Here is a 21,104-nt window from a genome sequence, read left to right as displayed (position 1 = left end):
CTAGGGTGCCACTTATTAAAGATCCCCTAAACTTAGGCTAAATTTACCTAAACTATTTTATCGCTTAGGGTTAAGGTTTTGTGTTTTCTTTCCTCCTCTAGCTAGGTACCTAGGAATTTGATTGCCAGGGGTGATCGGCAGTCCAGCGTGTACCTAGATACAGTCACTAACTAACTAGTAGTTACCTTACTGTAGATACTCCGTAGATAAGTAGGTACTGGATATGACATCGGATGGCAACCAATCAACTGATCTCATCCCAATCGTCAACTTGCAGCTTAGAACCAAGGTAGTATTAAATTGCTTCGTCTTGTGCTTGAGAGCATAAGGCAAGGTACTAATCCAACTCTTTGTCCTTTGTGAGAGCCACATTACCTCTTGTCAGCATTGCAAAGAACATTCCCTCACTTCCTAGCAACCCACTCTGTTTTTGCACTTTAGGTAACCCAAAGAGACAGTGAGTTCAGCGAGTATCGCTTCCTAACAGCAACGTTTTATACAAGTACAAAGTTATCTTCAATGAAGATGTATTTCCCTGCTGTATCCGTACACACAAAACAGTTTTGTTAGATTGGAGCCAGGTCTATTAGACCGGCAGCGCCGTGATAGATTCCTATCTCTGGGTACGGTTCAGAAAGACCTTGAAGTTGAGCTCAAAGCTGAGGTCGACACAGAGTAGAGAGCCTAAAATGACGCCCTTTATAGGGCGTTCTCGTCACCTTAGACCCCGACCCCACTGGAGCACATGTCATGTCGAATCGCGGGGTAAGAAAAGGCCGCTCCTTCAATATGACAGTTTGGAGGCTTTGAATCTTGGAAACACCTAAATAAATTCGACTCTTATCGTCATGTTCTCTTGATCTGCTTGGTCCTTCCTTTTATCTAATCAGAAAGTGCCTTTGTAATATTAACTGGTACCTGGGTAGATAGATATCCTCATGGGCTTTACGTTACGTTAGTTAGTAGGTAACCAACATGGACCTAGTTCGTCTAGATAACATCATTCTTTCATTACCTAGGTATAATACCCGAACTGAACCCTTCCCAGTATTTCAACTCTAACTCCTCCCAATCTTCAACCTCTCTTATCAAGTCCAATCACACCATCCTCATCTCCATCTTCCCCACCATCTTAGTCAACAAATGAATACCCGTCGCCTACTCACTACCGTATCCAAGACCCTCAACGTCTCTTTGTCAACCTCAGCCTCACACTCAATCTCAATCTCAATCTCCTTCACTCCCCTCTTTCGTCCCCTTTTCACTCGTCGTACAATGGCTTCTGCTGCTGCCAAACGTCTCACTGGCAAGACGATTCTTGTCACTGGTGCATCCTCCGGCATCGGCCGCTCCACGGCTCTGGAATTCGCTCGGACTGCGCCCAAGAATGATCTTCGTCTCATCCTCACTGCACGCCGTGTTGATTCCCTCGTGGAACTTGCTGAAGATATCAAGAAGGAGTTCGGCGATGGTGTCAAGGTTCTGCCGTTCAAGCTCGATGTGAGCAACCCTGCTGAGGTGAAGGGTATTGTCGGCAACTTGCCCGAGGAGTGGAGGAACATTGACGTGCTTGTCAACAATGCGTAAGTTCATGTCCATGTGTGGACAAATTCGTTGCAACGGTGCTAACAACACAATAGAGGCCTTGTCAAGGGTGTTGCTCGTGCCCCTGAAATTGCTGAGGAGGACATTAATGTTATGTTCCAGACAAATGTCACAGGTCTCATCAACATGACCCAGGCTATCCTCCCCATCTTCCTTGCCCGACCAGACGGTGGTCACGGTGATATCATCAACGTCGGCTCCATTGCTGGCCGAGAGCCTTACCCTGGCGGCGGCATCTACTGCGCTACAAAGGCCGCTGTTCGCAGCTTCACTGACAGCTTGCGAAAGGAGCTCATTGCCAGTCGTGTCCGTGTTATTGAGATTGATCCAGGTCAGGTCGAAACTGTAAGCGTAATCTATGTGTGAGCCAACGTGACGAGATGCTCACGGTTTAATAGGAGTTCTCTGTGGTGCGGTTCTATGGCGACAAGGAAAAGGCCGATGCTGTCTATGCGTAGGTTGTCTTGGACTGGTCAAAATACACAGTACTGACTTGCGAGCAGCGGATGCGAACCTCTCACCCCCGACGACATTGCTGAGATCATCGTGTTTACCGCAACTCGCCGAGAGAACGTCGTTGTTGCTGATACACTGGTATTCCCCAGTCATCAGGTAAGACTGACTCAAAACTCGAGAGTCAATAGCTCTGGCTAATCTTCTGGGCCACAGGCTGGTGCTGGTATTATGCACCGAAAGACTTAGTCGAAAGTAAACATGATAAACAGCCCGCATAACAAAGTTTCAAGCGAACAGATGATACAATTACTATGTATGAGCTGTATTAAACAAAAGTATTAGCTATAGATAGGTTGATATAGTGACTTGAACAGCAAATGTTGAGACAAACTGCTACAAAGGACATCCTGTTCACAAAATGTTCGGAAATTTCTCTTGCCCACAACTCATTTGTCCCCGAAGAGACACAAATCCATGACGGTTCTAAGTTGCAGGCCTTCTAAGACCGAGAGATTGTTCTACCAACGTTCCGTTAAGGACCCATTCTGGGGTGAATCAGGCCCTTGCCGTCAACAAGTGACAGCACCGCTGGGTTACATTTAACTGAGCCTCGACAAAAGGCGAGCGCTACATCATATCACATCACGAACCTAAACCAAAAGACCAGAAACTGAAATCGTAATTCATCACCTACTCTGCTTTTTTGTCGGAATTTTCATCCTCGGATTCATTGGTCCAGCATTAGGTTACCAATATGACCTTTCCCCAGACGCCTCGCTAAAAAATGAATAGTAATCATCAAAACACGAATAGGAGTGTCGATAAGCACTTAGCTGCCAAGGCAGACTAGGCGCGATGGCGTAGCAACAGGTGACTGTGTGAGATTGGAAGCATTGCGATGCAGTCCTATCTAATCACCATAATGTTGGAAGAGAGGCGAAAGAGCCTCGCCATAGTGGTTACGTCGAATGGCCTCCGCCAGTAGGAACGAGAGGTCAAGAACCACGAGCTTGCTGATGTTGCGTGCCCTGTCCTTATCAATTGGAAAGCTGTTGGTCACAACAATCTGGTCGATGCACTCGCATGCTTGTAGTTGCTCCAGGCTGTCGCCACCAAAAACACCATGAGTGGCCATGCAATAGACCTTCTTTGCTCCGCCTTTCTTGACCACCGTCTCAGCTGCAGCGATCCAAGAGCCAGCCTTGTCAATCATGTCATCCACGATGAAAACGGTCCGGTTCTTGACGTTTCCAACTAGAGTGATAAGATGTTCGGCGCCTGGATCCTCGAATGCGTTGTCCTCTTCGTCGGAACTCGCCGCAGCGTCGCCAGATCCTCCGAGAGATTGAGGCTCAGGGACGAAGAATGATGAAGCATGAGACATTGTCATGGGATCATCTTCCACGCTACCGTCAACAACAGATCGATCAGGAGACGGATAATCATCCTCGACGATACGACCTTGAACCAAACGACCCTGTGTAACTTCAGACGCTTTGTGGTCATCATAATCCGCCTCACCATCGGCCGAACCATCGGGTGATCCAGCAGGGGGGGTAGTGTTGGGATCCGCGGCCTCAGCAGCGTTGGGAGTCACTGAACGGGCAGAACTGTTGACCCGTGTAGGAGAGCCCTGTGGGTTCGTCACGATTCGCGAGGAGCGAGGGGGGGTTGTCTGCCTCTTAGGGGTAGCCTCGGACTCGACAGCACGCTCGGAAGCCGGGGGTCCACGGTAGGGAATGGGTCGGTTAGACTCCAACGGGGTGGGTTGACGCTCTACATTATGATCGAAGTGCCTCATGATCATGCTCGCTGTCATGTTACTCACACGCTTCCTGTCTGTAGTAACAATCCCGAAATTGAGCTTGAGAGCATCCGCAAGCGATGTCACCCGCTTGGTTCCTCCCGCGTTCTTGGAGACCACGACCGCTTCGCGCCAGTTAGACACGTTGTGGCGGATCCACTTCGCAAGGATAGGCTCTGCGTGCAGGTTATCAACGGGACACTTGAAGAAGCCCTGCATCTGCGAGGCATGAAGGTCGACAGTGATAACGTGCTTAACGCCAGCAACACCTAACAAGTTGGCAAGCATGCGAGCAGTAATCGCACCTCTATGCGACTTCTTCTTTGACTGTCGGCTGTAGGGGAAATAAGGAAGGACGGCTGGACGCAACAAGTAAGCCGATTGAGGTCTCAAGCAGGGGACGAGAACCACGAACCAGTGACTTTGTTAGCAGAACCGCCTTTGCAGGCCGAGATCATGATGAGAAGCTCCATGATGGAGTCATTGATGCTGGGGCTGCCTGATTGGACAACGAAGACGTCCTTCTCTCGGACACTTGTCAGAATTCTGACGCTCGTTTCACCCTTGGGCACTGGTTAGCTCAAAGCACGCAGCTTGTTTGACTGCCAAACATGGGCCTGCAGAGGAGTGATCGTGATGGTTGGCCAAAGAAGGGTCACGTTGAATGACCATGGCTACGAGCACGAGGGCAAGGGAAGCTCACATTGGAGAACTGGGTAAGCTCAGCGCTGGCAGGATGCATGCCCAGGTTCTCGCAGATTTGACCTGTGAGGACGGGGCAGGAATTGCCTGCGAAGATAAGTGTATTGCGCATCTTGACCAGCCCATCGACCGATGTGGAAGGGTGAAGCTTGGAAGACAATGGAGGAAGAAAGAAAAATTGAGATTGAAGGAAAGCCGCGTTCAGGCTGGAGCTTTTTTTTTTCTTCATCACCCCTGCTCGTTGCACTGTGTGTCGGAAAGCTGACTCTTACTGTAAATTCTCTTATAGTGGGGTCAGAAGCCGATTTTTGGCACAAAACCAGGCATCCCGAAGCCGGAAGACCTACAGTGTTTAGCACTGTATTATTACCCGCAGTCATTAACTAAGCGGGGCATCCCGGGAACTGCGTCACAGCCTCGTTAATTCGCAGTCAAGGCCCTTGAAATTCTTGCTCGATTAGCTGAGTAACGTAGCTGTAACCCCTCCAACTGATTTCTGAGTAACAACGACATTGAGGGCCCGGAAAGAGCTATTTATAATCTCGAACAATAACAACTTGGGCTTTCTTTCTGAATGGAAATGGGATAGAGCTTCACTACCTAACCTTCCCCTCCCGCAACCCACACACAACATGGGGATTCCTCGTCTCATATCTACCCTAGAGCCCTACGTTGTTCATGGACGCCTTAACGATGAACACGTAGTCGTCGATGGGCCAGCATTAGCTTATCATATTTTGTACATCTGCAACAGACATGGTATTCCTCAGCCGTCATACAAACTTCTCGGCGAGACCGCTGTGTCATGGTTGGATGAACTCACTCGGCGTGGTGTAGGCGTGTAAGTTCGGTGTCTCGTGTTGTAGTTTGGAGGAGACTGACCATGATAGCGACGCCATATATTTTGACGGATATCTCCCAAAAGGAAAAGAACCCGTTCGCATGGAGCGCATGCTCAAAAGTCTCAATCAATTGAAGGCCTCACACTCATCTGAAACCAATGGTTTCTTCCCGTCCTACTTCTCGGCCGCCAATGAAGTTGCTCCAGTCCTCTTCTCTACAGTTAAGCCACCAGGAAAATCGGCATTGCCACCCAGTTTTCATGTCCCTGCTATCATTGATGCCTTGAGATCTTCGCCGCGCTACACCAAGATAGTCTTTCTTGTCCCGGGCGAGGCAGATGCATACTGCGCACAGCATCTGTCGCAATCGGGCGGGACGGTTCTCACCTCCGACTCTGATCTTCTAGTCCATGATCTTGGCAAGGGAAGGGTCGTCTTTTTTCGCGACATTTATCTTGATGATCACTCCAATCTCGCATGCGCAAGCTTTAGTCCCTCCCACATCTGCGAGAAACTCAAGCTTGCCTCTTCTGCTGAGATGTGCCGATTTGCTTACGAACGAAAACGGTCCGCCCATTCGACACTTCCACAACTCTTGCAGGAGTGTGCACAACCAATCACCGCCAAAACGGATTACACCGAGTTCTGTCACGAGTATCTAGACCATGTAGTTGCACCGATCCCCACATCAATATACGGAAAAGTAATAGAAATCGGCTCACTGGACCCCAGAATATCGGAGATGATACTGCAACTGGGACCCCAGAGTGGCCACATGCACACTACAAGCGATCCCAAGATGTTTCTTCCTATTCTGCTAGAGAGTCCTTCGCGGGGAAGTGCCTGGGAACAGAGCACGGCAATTCGACAATTGGCTTACACAGCAGCCAGATGGATCATTCCTGGTGCTTTAACACCTGTTCAGGAGTACCGGAGGGTCAACACTCTGGCACAAAAAGGGCGACAGGTTGCTTTGCTGCCCCAGAAAGAAGCGAAAGCTTGGTCCCAAGAGTTGGCCAGACTAATGGCCATGATCAGAGCAGGATCACAAGTCGACATAACTCGGGCGTGGTACATCCTGTGCCTGACTCTTGATATACGGTATAGCCATGAAGTTGGCAAGCGTTCACATTCACTGCAGATTTTGGAAGAGAGTTTACAAGCTCCAACTTCTAGGAAAATTACTTGGGATACTCTTCACTTTGTTGCTCATCTTCAAGCCGCTCTTTACTCGTTTCGACTCTTGAAGCAAATCATCTCACTTGGACAGCTTCAGACAACCCTACCAGAGCTGAATGACATGCTGTCGTCATTACCACCTCTGGCGGAGTTCCCTGATGTGGAGAGAACAATTGTGTTTCTGCACGAAGGCAATGAGGGCCAGATCTACAAGACAATTTCTAGGCTTGTCCCATTGCCAAATGCCAGCCTCGACGCAGTGTCAAAAAGAACTGCCAAAGATAAGAAAAAACGGAAGGTGGGTAAAGATGATGCCCCCAAAAGGCAGAACAACTCTGCCAAGTCATCGTCCAGAAACTTCTTTGATGTGCTGTCTCAATGAAGTTAAGCTTCACAAATCACAATGCATACTGATACCAAGATGAGAAGAAGCTCACTGCTATTGTGTAATTTGTTACATGGTGAATGAATATTGAACCGACGATAAATTTCACCAAGCCTAGCCATTATCAAAGACTCAAATAGTGAGCCACACGATTACATCTCGTTGCGCCAGCACCGATCCTGGCCATGACCCGTCCGTAACTTCGTACATCGTCTCAACATCATAATTATACAATCAAGTGTTCCGGGATCGGCCCGCTCCATGAATCTCATCCAGGAGGCGAGATAAAGGACTGACTTCTTCCTCTACATCTGTCACATCCCGGAGTAAGCTTTCCTGAGGGCTGCCATTGCCAGCCGACTTGATGATCTTCCACGCCCGACGGAACTCATCGCGGATCGACACAATACCGTTATGTGTAACAGTTCGAGCAACATTGTGATCCAGCTCGAATGGGTCCTCGATAGCAAAGAGATAGCGGTGACGGACTTCCTTGAATTCTCCATTTTTGCCTGTGACGCTACCTTGCGTGCCCTGCTTGGGCTGTGCTCCTGTATCCTTTACATCAATCTCCTTAGGATGTACTGCCGTGGAAGACGCTTGGTCGGGCTGAGGCGGCGGATGAGGCCCAATGTTTTGAGCCTCGATGACTGTTTTGGCGCCAGTCCAACCCTTGTCTTGCTTTGTCTGCAAACCACCAGGCGTCCGCAAACTGAGCACATCTCTTCCCCAGTCAAATCCTCTGCCCGTAGAAGTGCTGAGCATACTACTATGGGCATAATACTCGAAGAAGCCACGCAGGAGATGGCCAATGGTATCTGTGTTGCCATTTAGCTGGTTTGCACGTGCCAGCTCCAGGATTTCCTCTTCGTTACGCCAAAACTGAACGTTGTGGCCACGGCATATAGCCATATCCTCGAATTCGACAGGCGAGAGCCCTGGTGGTGGTGGAGGAGCGAGCTGCTGGAGATTTGGGCTAACAAAGGGCTCAGCGACGTTGACTAGATAATGAAGGACCATCAAAACGTAGCCATAGCTGCTAAGGGTCCCACGATATCCCGAGTTGATCCCACGAGTCTTCGCCCAATGCTTAACAAACAAGACAATGGGCCGGACGCGCGGGTCGGTGTGAGAGTAACATCGTAGGAGAGCCGTATTATGAAGAGCCAAATGGGCGGAGAAGTTGATGTCACATTGCACACCTGCGCCTGTCTTAGGAAACTCTAAATGATCTCTGTATCGATCGCGTGGCTGGTTCGGAGCCATCTTGTGAGGGTCTGGAAGTTGTCGGATCCTCGCCACAAGGTCTACCGTTGTCGGCGTGAGGGGAATGAAGAACCCGTCGCCAAGCCTCGGGGGATCATTTTGTTGTAAAGGTGACCGTAGTAGCGCGATATAGTCTTTAACATCCTGCACGACGGACACATCGTACGAATCCTTATCTAATGCTCGTTCGAATTCCCACGCTAGATGGATGCATTTGTGTAAGAGCCCGACTCCTCTGAGCGACAGGGACTCAGAACATGTGGCTATGCAAGTCTGTAACATTTTTCGAATCTCCTCCGGATGGATACCGCTGACATATTGAGTAACAAGCATACTCGTCCACTTTGCGATGGCTTGTTCATTAGCTGGCTTCAGTCCGTTAAAAATGTAGAGTGCCCTCGTATAGTATGACGCAGGCGCCTCATGTTGACCCTGTTCCAAAACCACGAATTGCACGGAAGGGGCCCTTTTAAGCTTGTCAAGGGCCAATTGAAGTTCTTTGGTGAAAAAGATGGGATCGGTACCAAAGTTTTCTCTGTATTGAGCGTCCTCCCATGCCTTCAAGGCTTGCCCAGTCAACGATTGAGAAGCGGGGTTACGCTCTTCGACACCACTCTCCTCCCGGCGCTGCCGAATATGCTCGCCTTCAATCTGGGTGTATACCCCAAGTAAAGATCGTTTGGTGGGACTCTGTGCATCTTGTGCAAAGGAGAGAGACGGGTACGTGGACAGGCGATCACGAAGACGAGTGTCCGCAAGACCACCAATGAAGGCCTCGCTCACTCTGTTCAATATAGTCCAATCTTCATCGGAGAGTACGCGATAATTAGAGATGGTAGCATCACGGCCACCAGCCCTACGAAGAACTCGCTTGGCTAAGCCATAGTACGAGGAGAGAGAGCTTTTGAGACTTTGCTTAAGTTCAATCGCTTTCGTGCCGTCTTGGATGGGATCCAGTGATACGGGCTCAACGACGGTTGTGGAACTGTTTTGAATACCTGCAAGGCGGTCTTGCTGCTTGTCGTGCTCACTGTTTGCTGCTTGCGTATCGTTTTCATCATCTTCCTGAGCTTCATGGGCCTCATCAAGGCCATTCTCCCATCGAAATCTCTCCTCAAGGAGTCCTTGCCGAAGCTTTTCCGGCGGGGACTGGCATAGCTTGATGATAGGGACTCTAGTTCGGGTCAGAAGCCTCGCCCCTAGACCAGCTTCCAAGAAAGCCTTCTCCAGGAGACGCGGTATAGGAGATCCGGGAGCATCAGGCTGGGAGGCAGACATTGGTGAAAGAAGGCCAAGATCCATGTCTGAAGCCTTGGTTGCGAAGCCTGAAGACAAACTACCAAAGCATTTCAGCTGAACTGTGAGGGGTTGAAAGTCTGTTTCTGGCCTTTCCTCCTTCTCATAGTTGGCGATGACCTCTCGACTAATGGTTTCAATCCTGCAACGGAATTCCTCCTTCTCTGCTATTTCCGATCTTTCGATTTCGGAATTGGAAATGACTTGAAAACAAAGTTGGTCAAGCAGAGCATCCTGAGCTGCAATTTCCTCGGGATGAAACTGAACTGCGCGTCTGGGGTTGTACAAGTAACCAGAACCCCGATTCGATTGGATAGGCATAGAGTTAGGGCGGCCACGGGAGGAGGGAGGAGCATTATCATAGCCTCGATACTTAGACTGCTGAGTGCTATTCCAGTGGCGATGAGAAAACGAGCCACTTTGACGATTTTCGTTGGGAGCTCCCCATGGCTGAGAGTCAGTATGCATTTGGCGTTGATAAGGCTGAGAGGGGCGGGAGTATTGAGATATCGGACTTTGGTAAGTTCTATCTGGGGGAGGTTGCTGGGCCCGCGGATCAATAGATATGGATAGTTGAGAGCTCATTTGGCGTCTTTGTGCCTGGTTTAGCCGCTTCCGTACGGGTCTGGACTGATGGGAGGCACCGTCAGACGTTTCAACAGCGTTATTCCTGTTGATTGAGTCGCTGTCAGATATAGGAGCAGATTGCAGAGAAGCCCTGGGCACAGAATCGTGTACTGGTGGACCATTGGAGATGATCAGATTGCGCAAGTGATTTTCAAGACCAGCTTGGGAGTCACCAGGGGCCTCCACTTGAGGCTCACGCAGATGAGGAACCATCTGCGACTCGAGAAGGATACTATGCGATGGAGTAATGGAGTTGGCCTTGCCGTTAGGCTCCTGGCGATAGGACTCTGTTGTAAGAATGTCGACCAGGGTGTGAATAGTTGCATTCAGCTCAGCGAACACTATCCCAACGATCGCGTCTGTAAATAATACTGTCTTGCGTGATAAGGCGCAAAAAACCTAACGCGCGGTAGACTTAATGGATGCAACAACCTCAATTCAGCTCTGCGCTTTCTTTCAACTGGTGAAGGGAGGGGTCCTGGCAGGCAAAGAAGTGTAGAGGTTTTGGCCTCGTCCTCAACACGAAGTGAAAGATGAACAAAGAACGGAAGAAGTGGGAGACTAGAGAGAACAATGGATTTGGTGCATAATTGTTCGTTTGGGGGCCTTGGCTGCGGCAATGAAGTCGTACAGGTGTGATGTTGAAATGTGCTGGGTGTGGTTGGAGCTGGTGATCTCCACAAAATGCAGGTATGAGTTCACTATTTTTGCCATAGGTACCTATGCACTACAGTGTCGTGTTTAGTATTATTTACTGTGCAAACTACTAAGGTTCGTTTGTAAAATAGGTACTTCTGATAGCCCGGGAAGTTATTACAAACAATAGTATTCGCTTGCCGACACTGTGTATCAATAAGATTCTGTGGCAGATTAAAGTAGGAATGAATTGTACATATTTTCTTTGTCCTCACGCTATTCCCACGCAATCAAGAAACAGTAATCTTATAGGAAAGCTCCACGTATGACCCTTTCGCTTCAGGGTCAGGGCATTCGTTTAACAATATGTTTTGTTGCATACTTTGTTTGGGTAGGTTTAATTGTAAAACTCGATAGTAGTTTAATAAAGGTCGCAAGGCTCAGGAACACTGGCAACTGGCAGCAAATTGCGGAGCGCACAGCCACATGTGGCTTCTTAGGTACTTCAGAGCCTTTGTCATCGTCATAAGGTAGGTAGGCGCACTATCTTGCTCAGGACCTTTGTCCCTGCATTTAACATCAACTTTGTCCGGGCATAAAAAGCTCCTTTGCGTCCTCGCCTGGCAAAGCCAGTCTCTTCCTGTATTGATAAAACAAACAGCATCAAACTCCCATCGCTTTAATTCACCAACTCCTCCAGATACGCGCGCTGATTCAGTTTACCTCGGGCTTTGCGCAGAGCTAGGCTACAGGCTGTGACCTGTTGTCGTCAGAGCATTCCCGGGATTTCTTTCGCGATTGCGCGACCTCTTCATCAACATGAGCGCGCCGCCTCCCCCAGGCAATCCGCCTGCTAACGCGCCTGGATATCCAAATGGCGCCCCGAAGAAACAAAAGCCCAACCCCCTTCGGCCATTGCGTAAGAATCCCAAGGCAAACCCCCTTGTTTCTCGAAGACCACCACCCAGGCCGACAGCGCAATCTGCTTCTGGTAGGCCAAATGGAACAAAGCCAAACATTGAAGAGATTCGACGTCAAAATGGTGGCTGGTCAGAGCCACCGCCACCTGAGTACAGCGACATCCCCATTATGACAACGAAGAAGGATCTTCTCGACGGCATTCGATACCACATGATGAAGTTCACTCAATCTAAAGCAGGAGGAAAATCGATCAATCCAACTGACCAGGACGACTTCGCACGACCTGTGACATTGCACCGACGAGATGCTCGCCAACCGCCCCCGGGAAGGGCTGTCAAGACCGAAGCACATGAAGCGCCCCAGGCTGACGAGGAAGAGGTGGAAAGACAGGCGCAGAGGAAAGCTGAACGGGAGGCTCAGCGCGCCATTGACCAGGCCAAGATTGCGCCTGTGGCCAAAGATCCTAATCCCAAGCGACCGAAGAAGCAAAAAGAGGAGAAAACAACGTTCAACCGGGCGCCCAAGACTGAAACTGCCAAGAAGGCATCCGACCTGCGATACGAGGAAGCTCTTCCATGGCATCTCGAAGATGCAGAGGGGAAAAATGTTTGGGTTGGCAACTTTGTGGACACACTCTCTGGATCTAACGTGGCTTTCATGATAGATTCGACTGTTTTCCGCATGATCCCCCTGGAGAAGTGGTACAAATTTACATCTAAGCCGCCCTTCCAGACTTACGACATTGACGAGGTGGAGGCCTTCATGAGTAAGAAGGTGGATGTGGGCCGTTGGGTCATGAGAGATGAAGAGAAGAAAGCTGGACGAAAAGACCTGGAGGCCACAAGAAAAATGTTCTACGGAAGTGGCCCGATGGTCAAGACTGAAAGTGCCACGTTCAAGGCTGCCTCAAGGTCAGAGAAACTAGAGCATGATGAGATTGATATGTCGGGCGATGAATTTCAAGATGACGATGAGGCCCCAATGTTCGAAAGGAATGACGACGAAGACACAAAAGACTCCAAGGACCGTATTCGTCGGGAACAACTCGGCGCCAACTTATTCGGAGAAGGTGACGAGCAAGAAGTGGATAAAGAACTAGACGAACAACTCCGAGAAGAGATCCTACGACAGAAGCTCGGCAAAGCCACCAAGAAGGCATTGATCAAGAGAGATCGAGAGGATATCTACGAAAGTGACGATTCCGAAGAGAATCCATGGAGCAGCTCGGTAAAGTCCTGTTTAACAACTTGGGTCAAATAATGCTAACCAATATTTCAAGTCTGATGACAACTCCTCCGACGAGGACGAAGAGGAAGACAAGAAAGATGACGAGAAGAAGGACGTCAACAAGGACGACAAGAACCAGAGCGGTTCCGGATCCAAGGGCACCAATACTCCCTCTGGGAAGAAGCCTGAAGGCTCTAAGAAGAGCAAGTCGCTCAAGCGAGCCGGCTCGCCAGCACTCTCCGAGTCGAGTGGAAACGAATCTTCCCGCAAAAAGCTCAAGAAGAACGTGCCATCTGCCGCGGGAAGCAGGTCCGGCACTCCTCTTGTACAGGGCGGAGCCGCTCGTCGGCCCACGGCTGCTGGTTCTGGTAGTGATGGAGAGGCAACTGCTGGCGAGATGTCAGATGGGGCTGCACCCAAGAGGAAGAAGCTGAAGTTGGTTAGTAGCAGTGCTCGGGGCACTCCTTCAGCATCCAGAGCTGGCAGCCCCAACCCAACCCAGGGTGGTAAGTCTTTCTTTGGACTGATTTCATCAAGAGTTAAAACTAATATTGTATTGCAGCTGCTTCTCCTGGCTCACCCGGAACTTCAGCTGTCGAACCATCTGAAATTCTCGACAAGATCCCCGCCGAAGGCATCACCGTTAACGAATTGATCAAGCTCTTCAACCACCGCCTGGGTGATAGACCAGGTCAGATGTCTAAAACCGAGTGGATTCAGCTTGTCAAGAAGCTTTGTGACTATGGATCTGACAAGCGACTTCGCCGAAGATCGTAAATGAATAGATGCCCGATCAGGGCGGCAATTACGTGCTTTTTTTCTCTTCTGGAGTTTTATTTGCCTTGCGACTTCTTTGTTAACACACCCCGAACCAGACGTATTCCGGAATCCAACAACAGGATACATCTTGACATTCAGATTAGTACTTATGGAGGACAAGGTCAATTGGTTTAGCGCTTAAAATGGGTATATAATAGAATATCTGCATCAAACTCTACACTTTCATTCGTCCATTTGCCAAGAGTACTCAAGTCCCTTGTTCCGTTCTCTGCGGTTCAGTGCCTTGAACCTCTCAGCTTCAAAGCCATTGCCACGATCGACACCATCCCAGCGATAGCCTGGTTTGATTGCGTACCGATTTGGCGGCGCTGCGCCAGCGTAAACTGGCTTGCGTTTTGACCTTTTGCCCTGTCCTGTGCCAGGTTGCTTCTTCTCGGCCATGAACTGCATCATAGGATCGTTCCAGCGCTCCTGTTCTTTCAGTTCCTGATTCATTTCTTCGTCATCGGCTGTACGCGCGAATGACATGAGCTTGGCATCTTGTAGCTTCTCTCGACGCTTACGAGCCTCCTCAAGTTGTATGTCACCCTTGAGAGCTTCTTTGGCCAGGCGTTCCTTGTCCTCCGCATCAGCAGCGGCCTCAGCAGCCGCACGTCGTGCTTCGGCGCGCTTCATTGATATGTCGATTCTTCGGCCTGTGGCGTCTCGATATATTGTTTCTTCCTCCTTTGATGTGCGGTGCCGTTCGAACTCTTCACGCTCTTCTTTTTGCCGCCGTTTAAGTTGCGCTGAAACAGTTGCTGCGCTTTGCAGTCCTGCATGTGTTCCGTCGCTCATCTTCACAGCTGATCCGTCATCTTCAATGATAGGCATGTCCTCGTCTTCATCGCGAGCTACGTTTTGCTCCGCTGCGGCTGATGCTAGAATCGCGTCTGCAGCCGCAGCCGAATCATCTTTTGATGTAACGTCGCCTCCAACTGACTTCCAATTGCTCTTCTTAGTTTTTCGAAACTCAGCAGATCGCCCCGATACTGTGACCGGAGCATCTACTCCCTCGTCATCCTGCTGCGTATTGGTGTTGCCCCAGCCTGAATCATCATCGTCTGTAATAAGAAGGCCATTGTTGATGTCGGCGTCGCGCTTCCGTTTCCGTTTCTTCGCAGGTTTTGGGTCGGCTACCAAGTACTTAGAAGCGAGATATGCTGATAAGTCTGAAGGCATGTTGTTTTTGATGGTAAAGGGCTGCGTTGAAGGTAGAGCGAGAGAGCTTGCCTTCAGAGCTAGGAACCTTGAATGTTCCTGTATAGATATGCAGCTATCCCATATTGCGGCTCTCGCCTCGGTAGAGCAATTACAGTGGAGTGGAGAGCTCAACGTTCCGTTATCCGCTGTCCCTGGCTGTCCCGGTCTGGGCGCATCCATCCACCATGAGGTAAGGATACGTACCGCCAGCATATCCCAAGTTTTCACATGGTCGCCCAACCTTTGTTGCTAACTACTTAATAATTTAAGATCAAAGTTCCTCGTTCCAAGGCGCTGATTAGCCACCTACCTACCTATACCTATTCACCTAATGTCCTATTTACTTCAGTGACAGGATCATGCCGAGCCGAGTTGTGGCCTATACTATTCGCCGTTCACCCTCACCTTCTTACGCCTCATAATCCTCCGAAGCCTAGGCCTATATTATACCTATATCCTACGGATAGGACCCCTACTATTACGACCCCGTCCGACATCATCACCACAAGCCGCAAGCCGCAAGCTGTTGCTCGCCATCGCCTTCATGCCACAATCTGCCGAGAATGCAACTCCGCCGACGGAACCGCTCCAGGCGTTGCCCGCAGCTGCGTCTGCTATGAAGCTTTCAAAGTCGCGACACTCCACACCTGTATTAGAGTCACTACCATTATCGCAATCGGAAACCAACCTAGCCTTTCGTCGTTCCAACCCGTCGGCTGCTTCCTTGTATGCCTCGACTCTCTCTCCCCCTGGGTCACGCTCAATATCCCCAGCCGGCCGAGGATCGCCCTCTCGAGTTCTGTCCCATACCGTCTTCGATGCCCGACCAAGCCGCCCACCACCTGAGACCGGGGGCGATGGATCCGAGCCTTTGAACCTCATCCTCCGGGCGTTCGTGCCTCATGTCTCGATTTACTCTTCCCATGATACAGATACTTTGATGGACGAGAAGGGCTTTCGAAATGGTCTCTGGGAATTACTTCGACCCTTTGGTGAAGACGTACCAGGCAAAGTTACGATCAGGGACAGCAACGGAATGAGCAAAGCTACAGAAGGCTTCTCTATCAGGTTTACGAGATTCGGTGACAATATTGAACACCCGGACCCCACAGTGTCGGGCTTCAGGAATCCTGCATCCTCGCCAGGTCAGAATGGCAGCCAAGCGAGCACATCCAGGGGCAAGCAGTTTCTCATGGACGCGGAAGCTGTAGTCAATAGCCATTTGTCCTATGCAGAGGACTCGTTCGCTACGCTACCCCAGCATGGCTTGTTTGCGGGCCCAGGCACGGGCTCAGAAGAGACATCACCATATTACGCTCTTTATTTGCGACGGTTGCTATCTGGCCTTCCTATTTCACCTCATGAAACCTTTTCACATCCTGTGGCATGTGTTGTTGCCATTAGCTCACGGAATCCGAATCCTCTTGAAGAGCTAAAGAAACTCTATACAGAGACAAAGGAAGGGAATCAAAAACTTCCGCCTTGGGTAGACAGTGAATTTATTCGATACTATGTGCTAGTCCACGATGAAGAGAAGGACGACATAACAAGATCTATGGGGCTGTTTGAACAGATGAAACGAAATATGGGACCCCATTGTCATCTTCTTCGACTGCGAAGCAGCCAGAGTGCCGAGACAGACGACGACAGTATTCCGCTTCCCCGTAGCGACTGGATGTCAGCGCAGGAGGAACTGGAAGATATCCGAAGGAGTGAAGACGACGAGGACTTTGAGGACCCAACACGCTACATATTTGAATCTGATGCTACTGCCATTCGTACGTTTGTGCGTGAGATGGTGACCATGTCTGTCATCCCTACCATGGAACGAAATGTGTCGTTGTGGAATGATCAAGTTGCTTCTCGCCGAAGAGGTCTCACGGGTCGCTTTATGAATTTATCCAGGAAGTGGGCGTTCACCGGCAGCTCCAGGAATTCCACAGGCACAAGCAACGCAAGAGACAACTACAATGCTGCTGGGTTTTATGGGTCAGAAGCCCCTGAGGCTATTATGCGAAAATTGGCAGACTACGCCTTTATGTTGAGGGATTGGAAACTGGCGCATTCAACATATGATCTTTTGAGATCCGATTTTAGCGATTCCAAGGCCTGGAAACATCACGCCGCTGCCAATGAGATGGCTGCGCTCAGTCTTTTGCTTCTTCCACAACAGATGTCATCGAAGAATCGCGCCGAGACAATAGATCAAATGTTGGAGGCTGCGTTTTACTCCTACAACACCCGGTGCAGTGCCCCCTACGGAGCACTGCGAAGCTTGCTCCTGGGTTTAGAGCTATTGCGTTTACGGGGCGGGACCAATATTGATGATGCAGGCCGCTGGGGCGTGAGGCTTCTTGAGTCTAAGATCTCTGGCAGCGTGGGTGATGCATTAATAAAGGAACGACTCGCTATTTGCTATGGTTCTAAAGAGGGGGTCGGCAGTTGGCACTGGGGCTCGCGCCGTCGAAAATCAGCAACTTGGAGCGTACTCAGTGCAGATGCGTGGCTTCAGCAGTCCAAGCACATCCAGGCGAGGCGATGTCTTGACGAGGCCCAGAGGATGTACTCGACTTTGACCCATAAGGAGGGGATCACCAAGTTTGAGGCAGCAGGTGACTTCATGGCATCGCTGCAGCACAGTCTTGCAGAGTCGCCAGACGTGTCGGACAACGAAGGCGAGGGGGATGACGATGACGATATTGATGAGGAGAGTGAGGCCCTCAATGATATGAAGCCGAGGAGACCAAGTACAGCAGCGGTGGACATGTATCGGGATACAACGAAGGAGGAAGGTAGTAGCATGGATGGTGGCACATAGATAATATAACGACCAACGACTCAGATGCTTCCTTTCAGTATGATGCATTGTATAATTCTTTCTTCTGTGGTGGCGGCTCCAGTGGTGTGCAGCTCATGCTTCCCCATGGTTATAAGTGCAGAAATAAGGCGTGTCACTTTAGCAGGCTAAAGTGACCCTTAGTTGGGAGACAGGGAATAAATAATATTTAACAACAAGAAGTTCTGGACCCCAATTGATTTACAATACAACACTGAAGATACTTGAGTCAAAAGACTGTAACACCGAGGTGCAACCCTACGTGTGGTGTGATATCCTGTGTAAATATATGAGCCGAGGTTGTTCTACACAGCCTGTGCCGTTTGTGCACGTCGGCGGTCTTGCTCTTCTCTGACAATTATCTTTCGTTGCTCGGCTATCAAAAGGCGCCCCTTTCGAAAGGCGCCAAACGCGGATATGACTGAACAAGCTGCAACTACTGTCGCTATCTTCATCTCTACCTGAAATGCATCAGCGTAGGTGTAGCGGACAGCTGACCACTGTTCACTAGTGAGATGTGTGTTAGAGCCACCAATTGTTGCTTGCTCATAGGCCGTAAGAACGCCCGAAAGATACTTTGAGCTTTTCTCGTTCAGCAAGGCCGATGATGCTGCGATGCCCAAGCTACCACCCAAGAGCCGAACTTGAGAGAGAATGCCCTGTGCGGGAGCTAATGGTGTATCGTTAGCAACAGTCTTCTTCCACGACCCAAGCTGTGATGCCTACCGTAATCCCTAATGGGTACCTCTACAGTTGATAGCATTGTCGAAGACGCGACGGTTAAGCCAAAGCCAAGCCCACAAAATGTCATGTAACCAAGAAGTTTTGCATCGTTGGGCTCATGTGATAGCGACGTGAGCAAACCGCAGCCGATCGTCATTACACCTGAGCCAAGTACCAATGACTCAAAAGTGTAGTTCTTGGTGGCGTTAATTTTGCCTGCTAAAAGACTGCCAATGGCGGCTGTCCCCAACATTGGAAGCAACATGACTCCCGAGATGAGAGCAGACTTGCCACTAACAACTTGGAAGCGCAGGGGGATGGCATAGATTAGCAACAAGTAAGGAAAGCCGTTGAGGAGGGTGTTGGCAACGGCAGTAGAGTATATCCTATTGCTAAAGATGTTGATTGGGAATGCGGGAGCAAACCGATCGTGCCATCGATGCTGAATGAAGATCTGCCACGCAATGAGTAGACCGCACGCAAGCAGGCCACAGATCAGTGGCGCAATGAAAATGGAAGTTTTCCATCCATGGTTAGATCTTTCTGTGCCAGCATTTTGAAACGAGAAAACGACCAAAACTGCAGCAGCAATAACAAGGAGGGATCCAAGAAAGTCAAGTTCTTTCCAAGCACGTCGTTCTTGTGATGGTAGGTATTCCGGCTTGGGCCAAGTTAAGATAAATATGACTAGAGATACGAAACCAACAGGGCCACTACAAGTTGTTAGCTACATTATAAAGCATATATCTCAAGGCGGAGCAATACTCGATCCAAAATACCCATCTCCATGAAGCATAGTGTGTCAAGATGCCACCCAGAACAGGGCCAAGGACACCTGACATGGTTATGACCAAGCCCACCAGAGCCGCTATGTGCTGCTTCATATTATCTGGGCTGATTTCAGGCAGCATGATCATCGTGAGAGAGTACAGTCCTGACTCTGTTAACGATCTGGCGAACATGACGGTTCAGTAGAGCATACCTGAACCTCCGATGCCCTGTAGAGCACGAAAGGCGATGAGTTGGTTAATACTCTGTGCAAAACCACAGGCAAGAGAAAATACGAAGAAGATTATATAGGCTGCGATAAAGGCATCCCGACGTCCAACAATATCGGATATACGCGCGAAGACGATGGCGCATCCGAGATATGCAAGAGTGTATGCAAGAGCCACCCAGTTGACGTCCTCGAGGACCTCGAAGTCGACACCGATACTGTGTAGACTTGTTGCAACGATAGAGGTGTCGACCATAGACAGGAACAGGCCTAGAAGGACTCTTGGAGTATGTGTTAGCAGCGGGTAGCTACAAGAGATGATGGGACGTACCCAACACAAAGGCCCCAAAAACGAGCAAGTGGTATTCCAGGGGCTTCAGTTTCGTCGGAGTCTGAAGCGGGAAGTGATTGGTCTGTTTGGGAGCCAGAGATGGTTTCTGGTTTGCCATCGTCCTGGGTGCGCGTATCCACAGTATTTACTTTTGCATCCATGGTGAGTATGTGAAGGGGGTGAGAAAGACGATAATATTCCTGTGGGTTATTCCAAGAAGATTGCAAAAAGCGGTGAAATGAAGCAAGGCAGTCAGTCAGTTGACTGTGGGAGTTTGATAGTTTTGATCCTGGTAGAAGCCTCAAAATCTGGAGGCAGTATTGCACTGCGAGCAGGTTTGGCTGAATCACTGGCGTGTGGGGACCCTCGATCACCAAACAATAAGCAGCAGGTACGAGTAATTAACAGGTCTTTGTTTCGATGCTTCGTTTGCCTCGACCAGGCTTGGTATTGTGGTTCTACTAAAACGAGGTGATCAAGGGTTTCGGTCCCTTATATGATCAGGAAGACAGCTGCAAGAAAGTGGTCCCAGAGATCTGGATGTAGGCATTCCGCTGACGATGATGCATCTCTCACATATAATCACCCCGGCCAAATATTTGCGAGACATCCTATGAGAATCACTAAAACGAGAATTGGGGACCAACATGACTTTCCGACTGCGAGTCCGAGCTATCTTAGTGAAGCAGTCAGCTTGAGGACGTTGAAGTGGAGTGATGGAGGGTCCACTCTCGCACTCGCTTAAGATGGTCTCGAAGAATGATTGGCAGATCCTGAGGTGTCATCTCTAGGTGTTTGATGGATTAGGTAGGGATTGAAGATCTTTAAGGCCAAGGCCAGCGCTAGGCGTCAATGGGGAATCAATTCGAAGAATGGAAGCCAATCCTGAAGCTTGAAGAGAAATGAGCAAACCGCTAGTTACCTCCTGGGTAAGTTAGGTTAGTACCTTGCGTGCGGCTCTCTACCTAGGTACCTAGTGTATTGAAAAAGCTGTTTGTTAGGTACCTAGGTACTATAGGTAGAATCTAAAAGTCCGGTCGTGTAGACAAATGCTTGTTTGGCTGCAAGTGTCGATCTCGGAGTTTTTATCAGCGAATCAAGCATCTTTCTTCCACTGTATATCTACTTAGGTAGGTAGTGTTGGGAGCGACCGGTGAATTTCAGCACGGAATTCCGTTTCATCGTGAAAAGTTATAAGGCCCATTCAGAAGGTAAGCGTCTCATCCTACCTAAGGTACGGAGTAGTGCC

The 21,104-nt window shown here is 49.6% G+C and overlaps 8 protein-coding genes across 8 annotated transcripts; 4 read left to right on the top strand and 4 right to left on the bottom strand.

Annotated features, from left to right (window-relative positions):
• Positions 1–1,275: 1,275 nt before the first annotated feature.
• On the top strand, positions 1,276–2,307 carry FSUBG_11112 (oxidoreductase; the record flags this gene model as incomplete). The annotated part of the gene is made up of 5 exons (XM_036675761.1): positions 1,276–1,583; positions 1,641–1,950; positions 2,004–2,059; positions 2,109–2,217; positions 2,275–2,307. The coding sequence occupies 5 exons, from the start codon at positions 1,276–1,278 to the stop codon at positions 2,305–2,307; spliced, it is 816 nt and encodes a 271-aa protein (XP_036533418.1).
• Positions 2,308–2,971: 664 nt separating this feature from the next.
• Positions 2,972–4,679, bottom strand: FSUBG_11111 (ribose-phosphate pyrophosphokinase; the record flags this gene model as incomplete). Its single annotated transcript, XM_036675760.1, has 3 exons — positions 2,972–4,224; positions 4,281–4,428; positions 4,569–4,679. The coding sequence occupies 3 exons, from the start codon at positions 4,677–4,679 to the stop codon at positions 2,972–2,974; spliced, it is 1,512 nt and encodes a 503-aa protein (XP_036533417.1).
• Positions 4,680–5,199: 520 nt separating this feature from the next.
• Positions 5,200–6,970, top strand: FSUBG_11110 (uncharacterized protein; the record flags this gene model as incomplete). Its single annotated transcript, XM_036675759.1, has 2 exons — positions 5,200–5,408; positions 5,458–6,970. The coding sequence occupies 2 exons, from the start codon at positions 5,200–5,202 to the stop codon at positions 6,968–6,970; spliced, it is 1,722 nt and encodes a 573-aa protein (XP_036533416.1).
• A 237-nt stretch (positions 6,971–7,207) lies between these two features.
• On the bottom strand, positions 7,208–10,375 carry FSUBG_11109 (caffeine-induced death 1 Cid1; the record flags this gene model as incomplete). The annotated part of the gene is made up of 1 exon (XM_036675757.1): positions 7,208–10,375. One exon carries the CDS (start codon positions 10,373–10,375, stop codon positions 7,208–7,210), a length of 3,168 nt encoding a protein of 1,055 aa, XP_036533415.1.
• A 1,242-nt stretch (positions 10,376–11,617) lies between these two features.
• Positions 11,618–13,723, top strand: FSUBG_11108 (transcription initiation factor TFIIF subunit alpha; the record flags this gene model as incomplete). Its single annotated transcript, XM_036675756.1, has 3 exons — positions 11,618–12,946; positions 12,999–13,452; positions 13,509–13,723. 3 exons carry the CDS (start codon positions 11,618–11,620, stop codon positions 13,721–13,723), a joined length of 1,998 nt encoding a protein of 665 aa, XP_036533414.1.
• A 225-nt stretch (positions 13,724–13,948) lies between these two features.
• On the bottom strand, positions 13,949–14,947 carry FSUBG_11107 (pre-mrna-splicing factor cwc26; the record flags this gene model as incomplete). Its single annotated transcript, XM_036675755.1, has 1 exon — positions 13,949–14,947. One exon carries the CDS (start codon positions 14,945–14,947, stop codon positions 13,949–13,951), a length of 999 nt encoding a protein of 332 aa, XP_036533413.1.
• Positions 14,948–15,512: 565 nt separating this feature from the next.
• Positions 15,513–17,786, top strand: FSUBG_11106 (transport particle subunit trs85-2; the record flags this gene model as incomplete). Its single annotated transcript, XM_036675754.1, has 1 exon — positions 15,513–17,786. The coding sequence occupies one exon, from the start codon at positions 15,513–15,515 to the stop codon at positions 17,784–17,786; it is 2,274 nt and encodes a 757-aa protein (XP_036533412.1).
• Positions 17,787–18,109: 323 nt separating this feature from the next.
• Positions 18,110–20,016, bottom strand: FSUBG_11105 (multidrug resistance 3; the record flags this gene model as incomplete). Its single annotated transcript, XM_036675753.1, has 5 exons — positions 18,110–18,474; positions 18,531–19,240; positions 19,293–19,416; positions 19,510–19,805; positions 19,856–20,016. 5 exons carry the CDS (start codon positions 20,014–20,016, stop codon positions 18,110–18,112), a joined length of 1,656 nt encoding a protein of 551 aa, XP_036533411.1.
• Positions 20,017–21,104: the final 1,088 nt, after the last annotated feature.

This window comes from Fusarium subglutinans (genome assembly GCF_013396075.1).
Source record: "Fusarium subglutinans strain NRRL 66333 chromosome Unknown NRRL66333_c0000203, whole genome shotgun sequence".
NCBI lineage: Eukaryota > Fungi > Ascomycota > Sordariomycetes > Hypocreales > Nectriaceae > Fusarium > Fusarium subglutinans.
The sequence above is the reverse complement of the archived record's forward strand: the minus strand, read 5'-3'. Positions and strand labels throughout refer to the sequence as shown.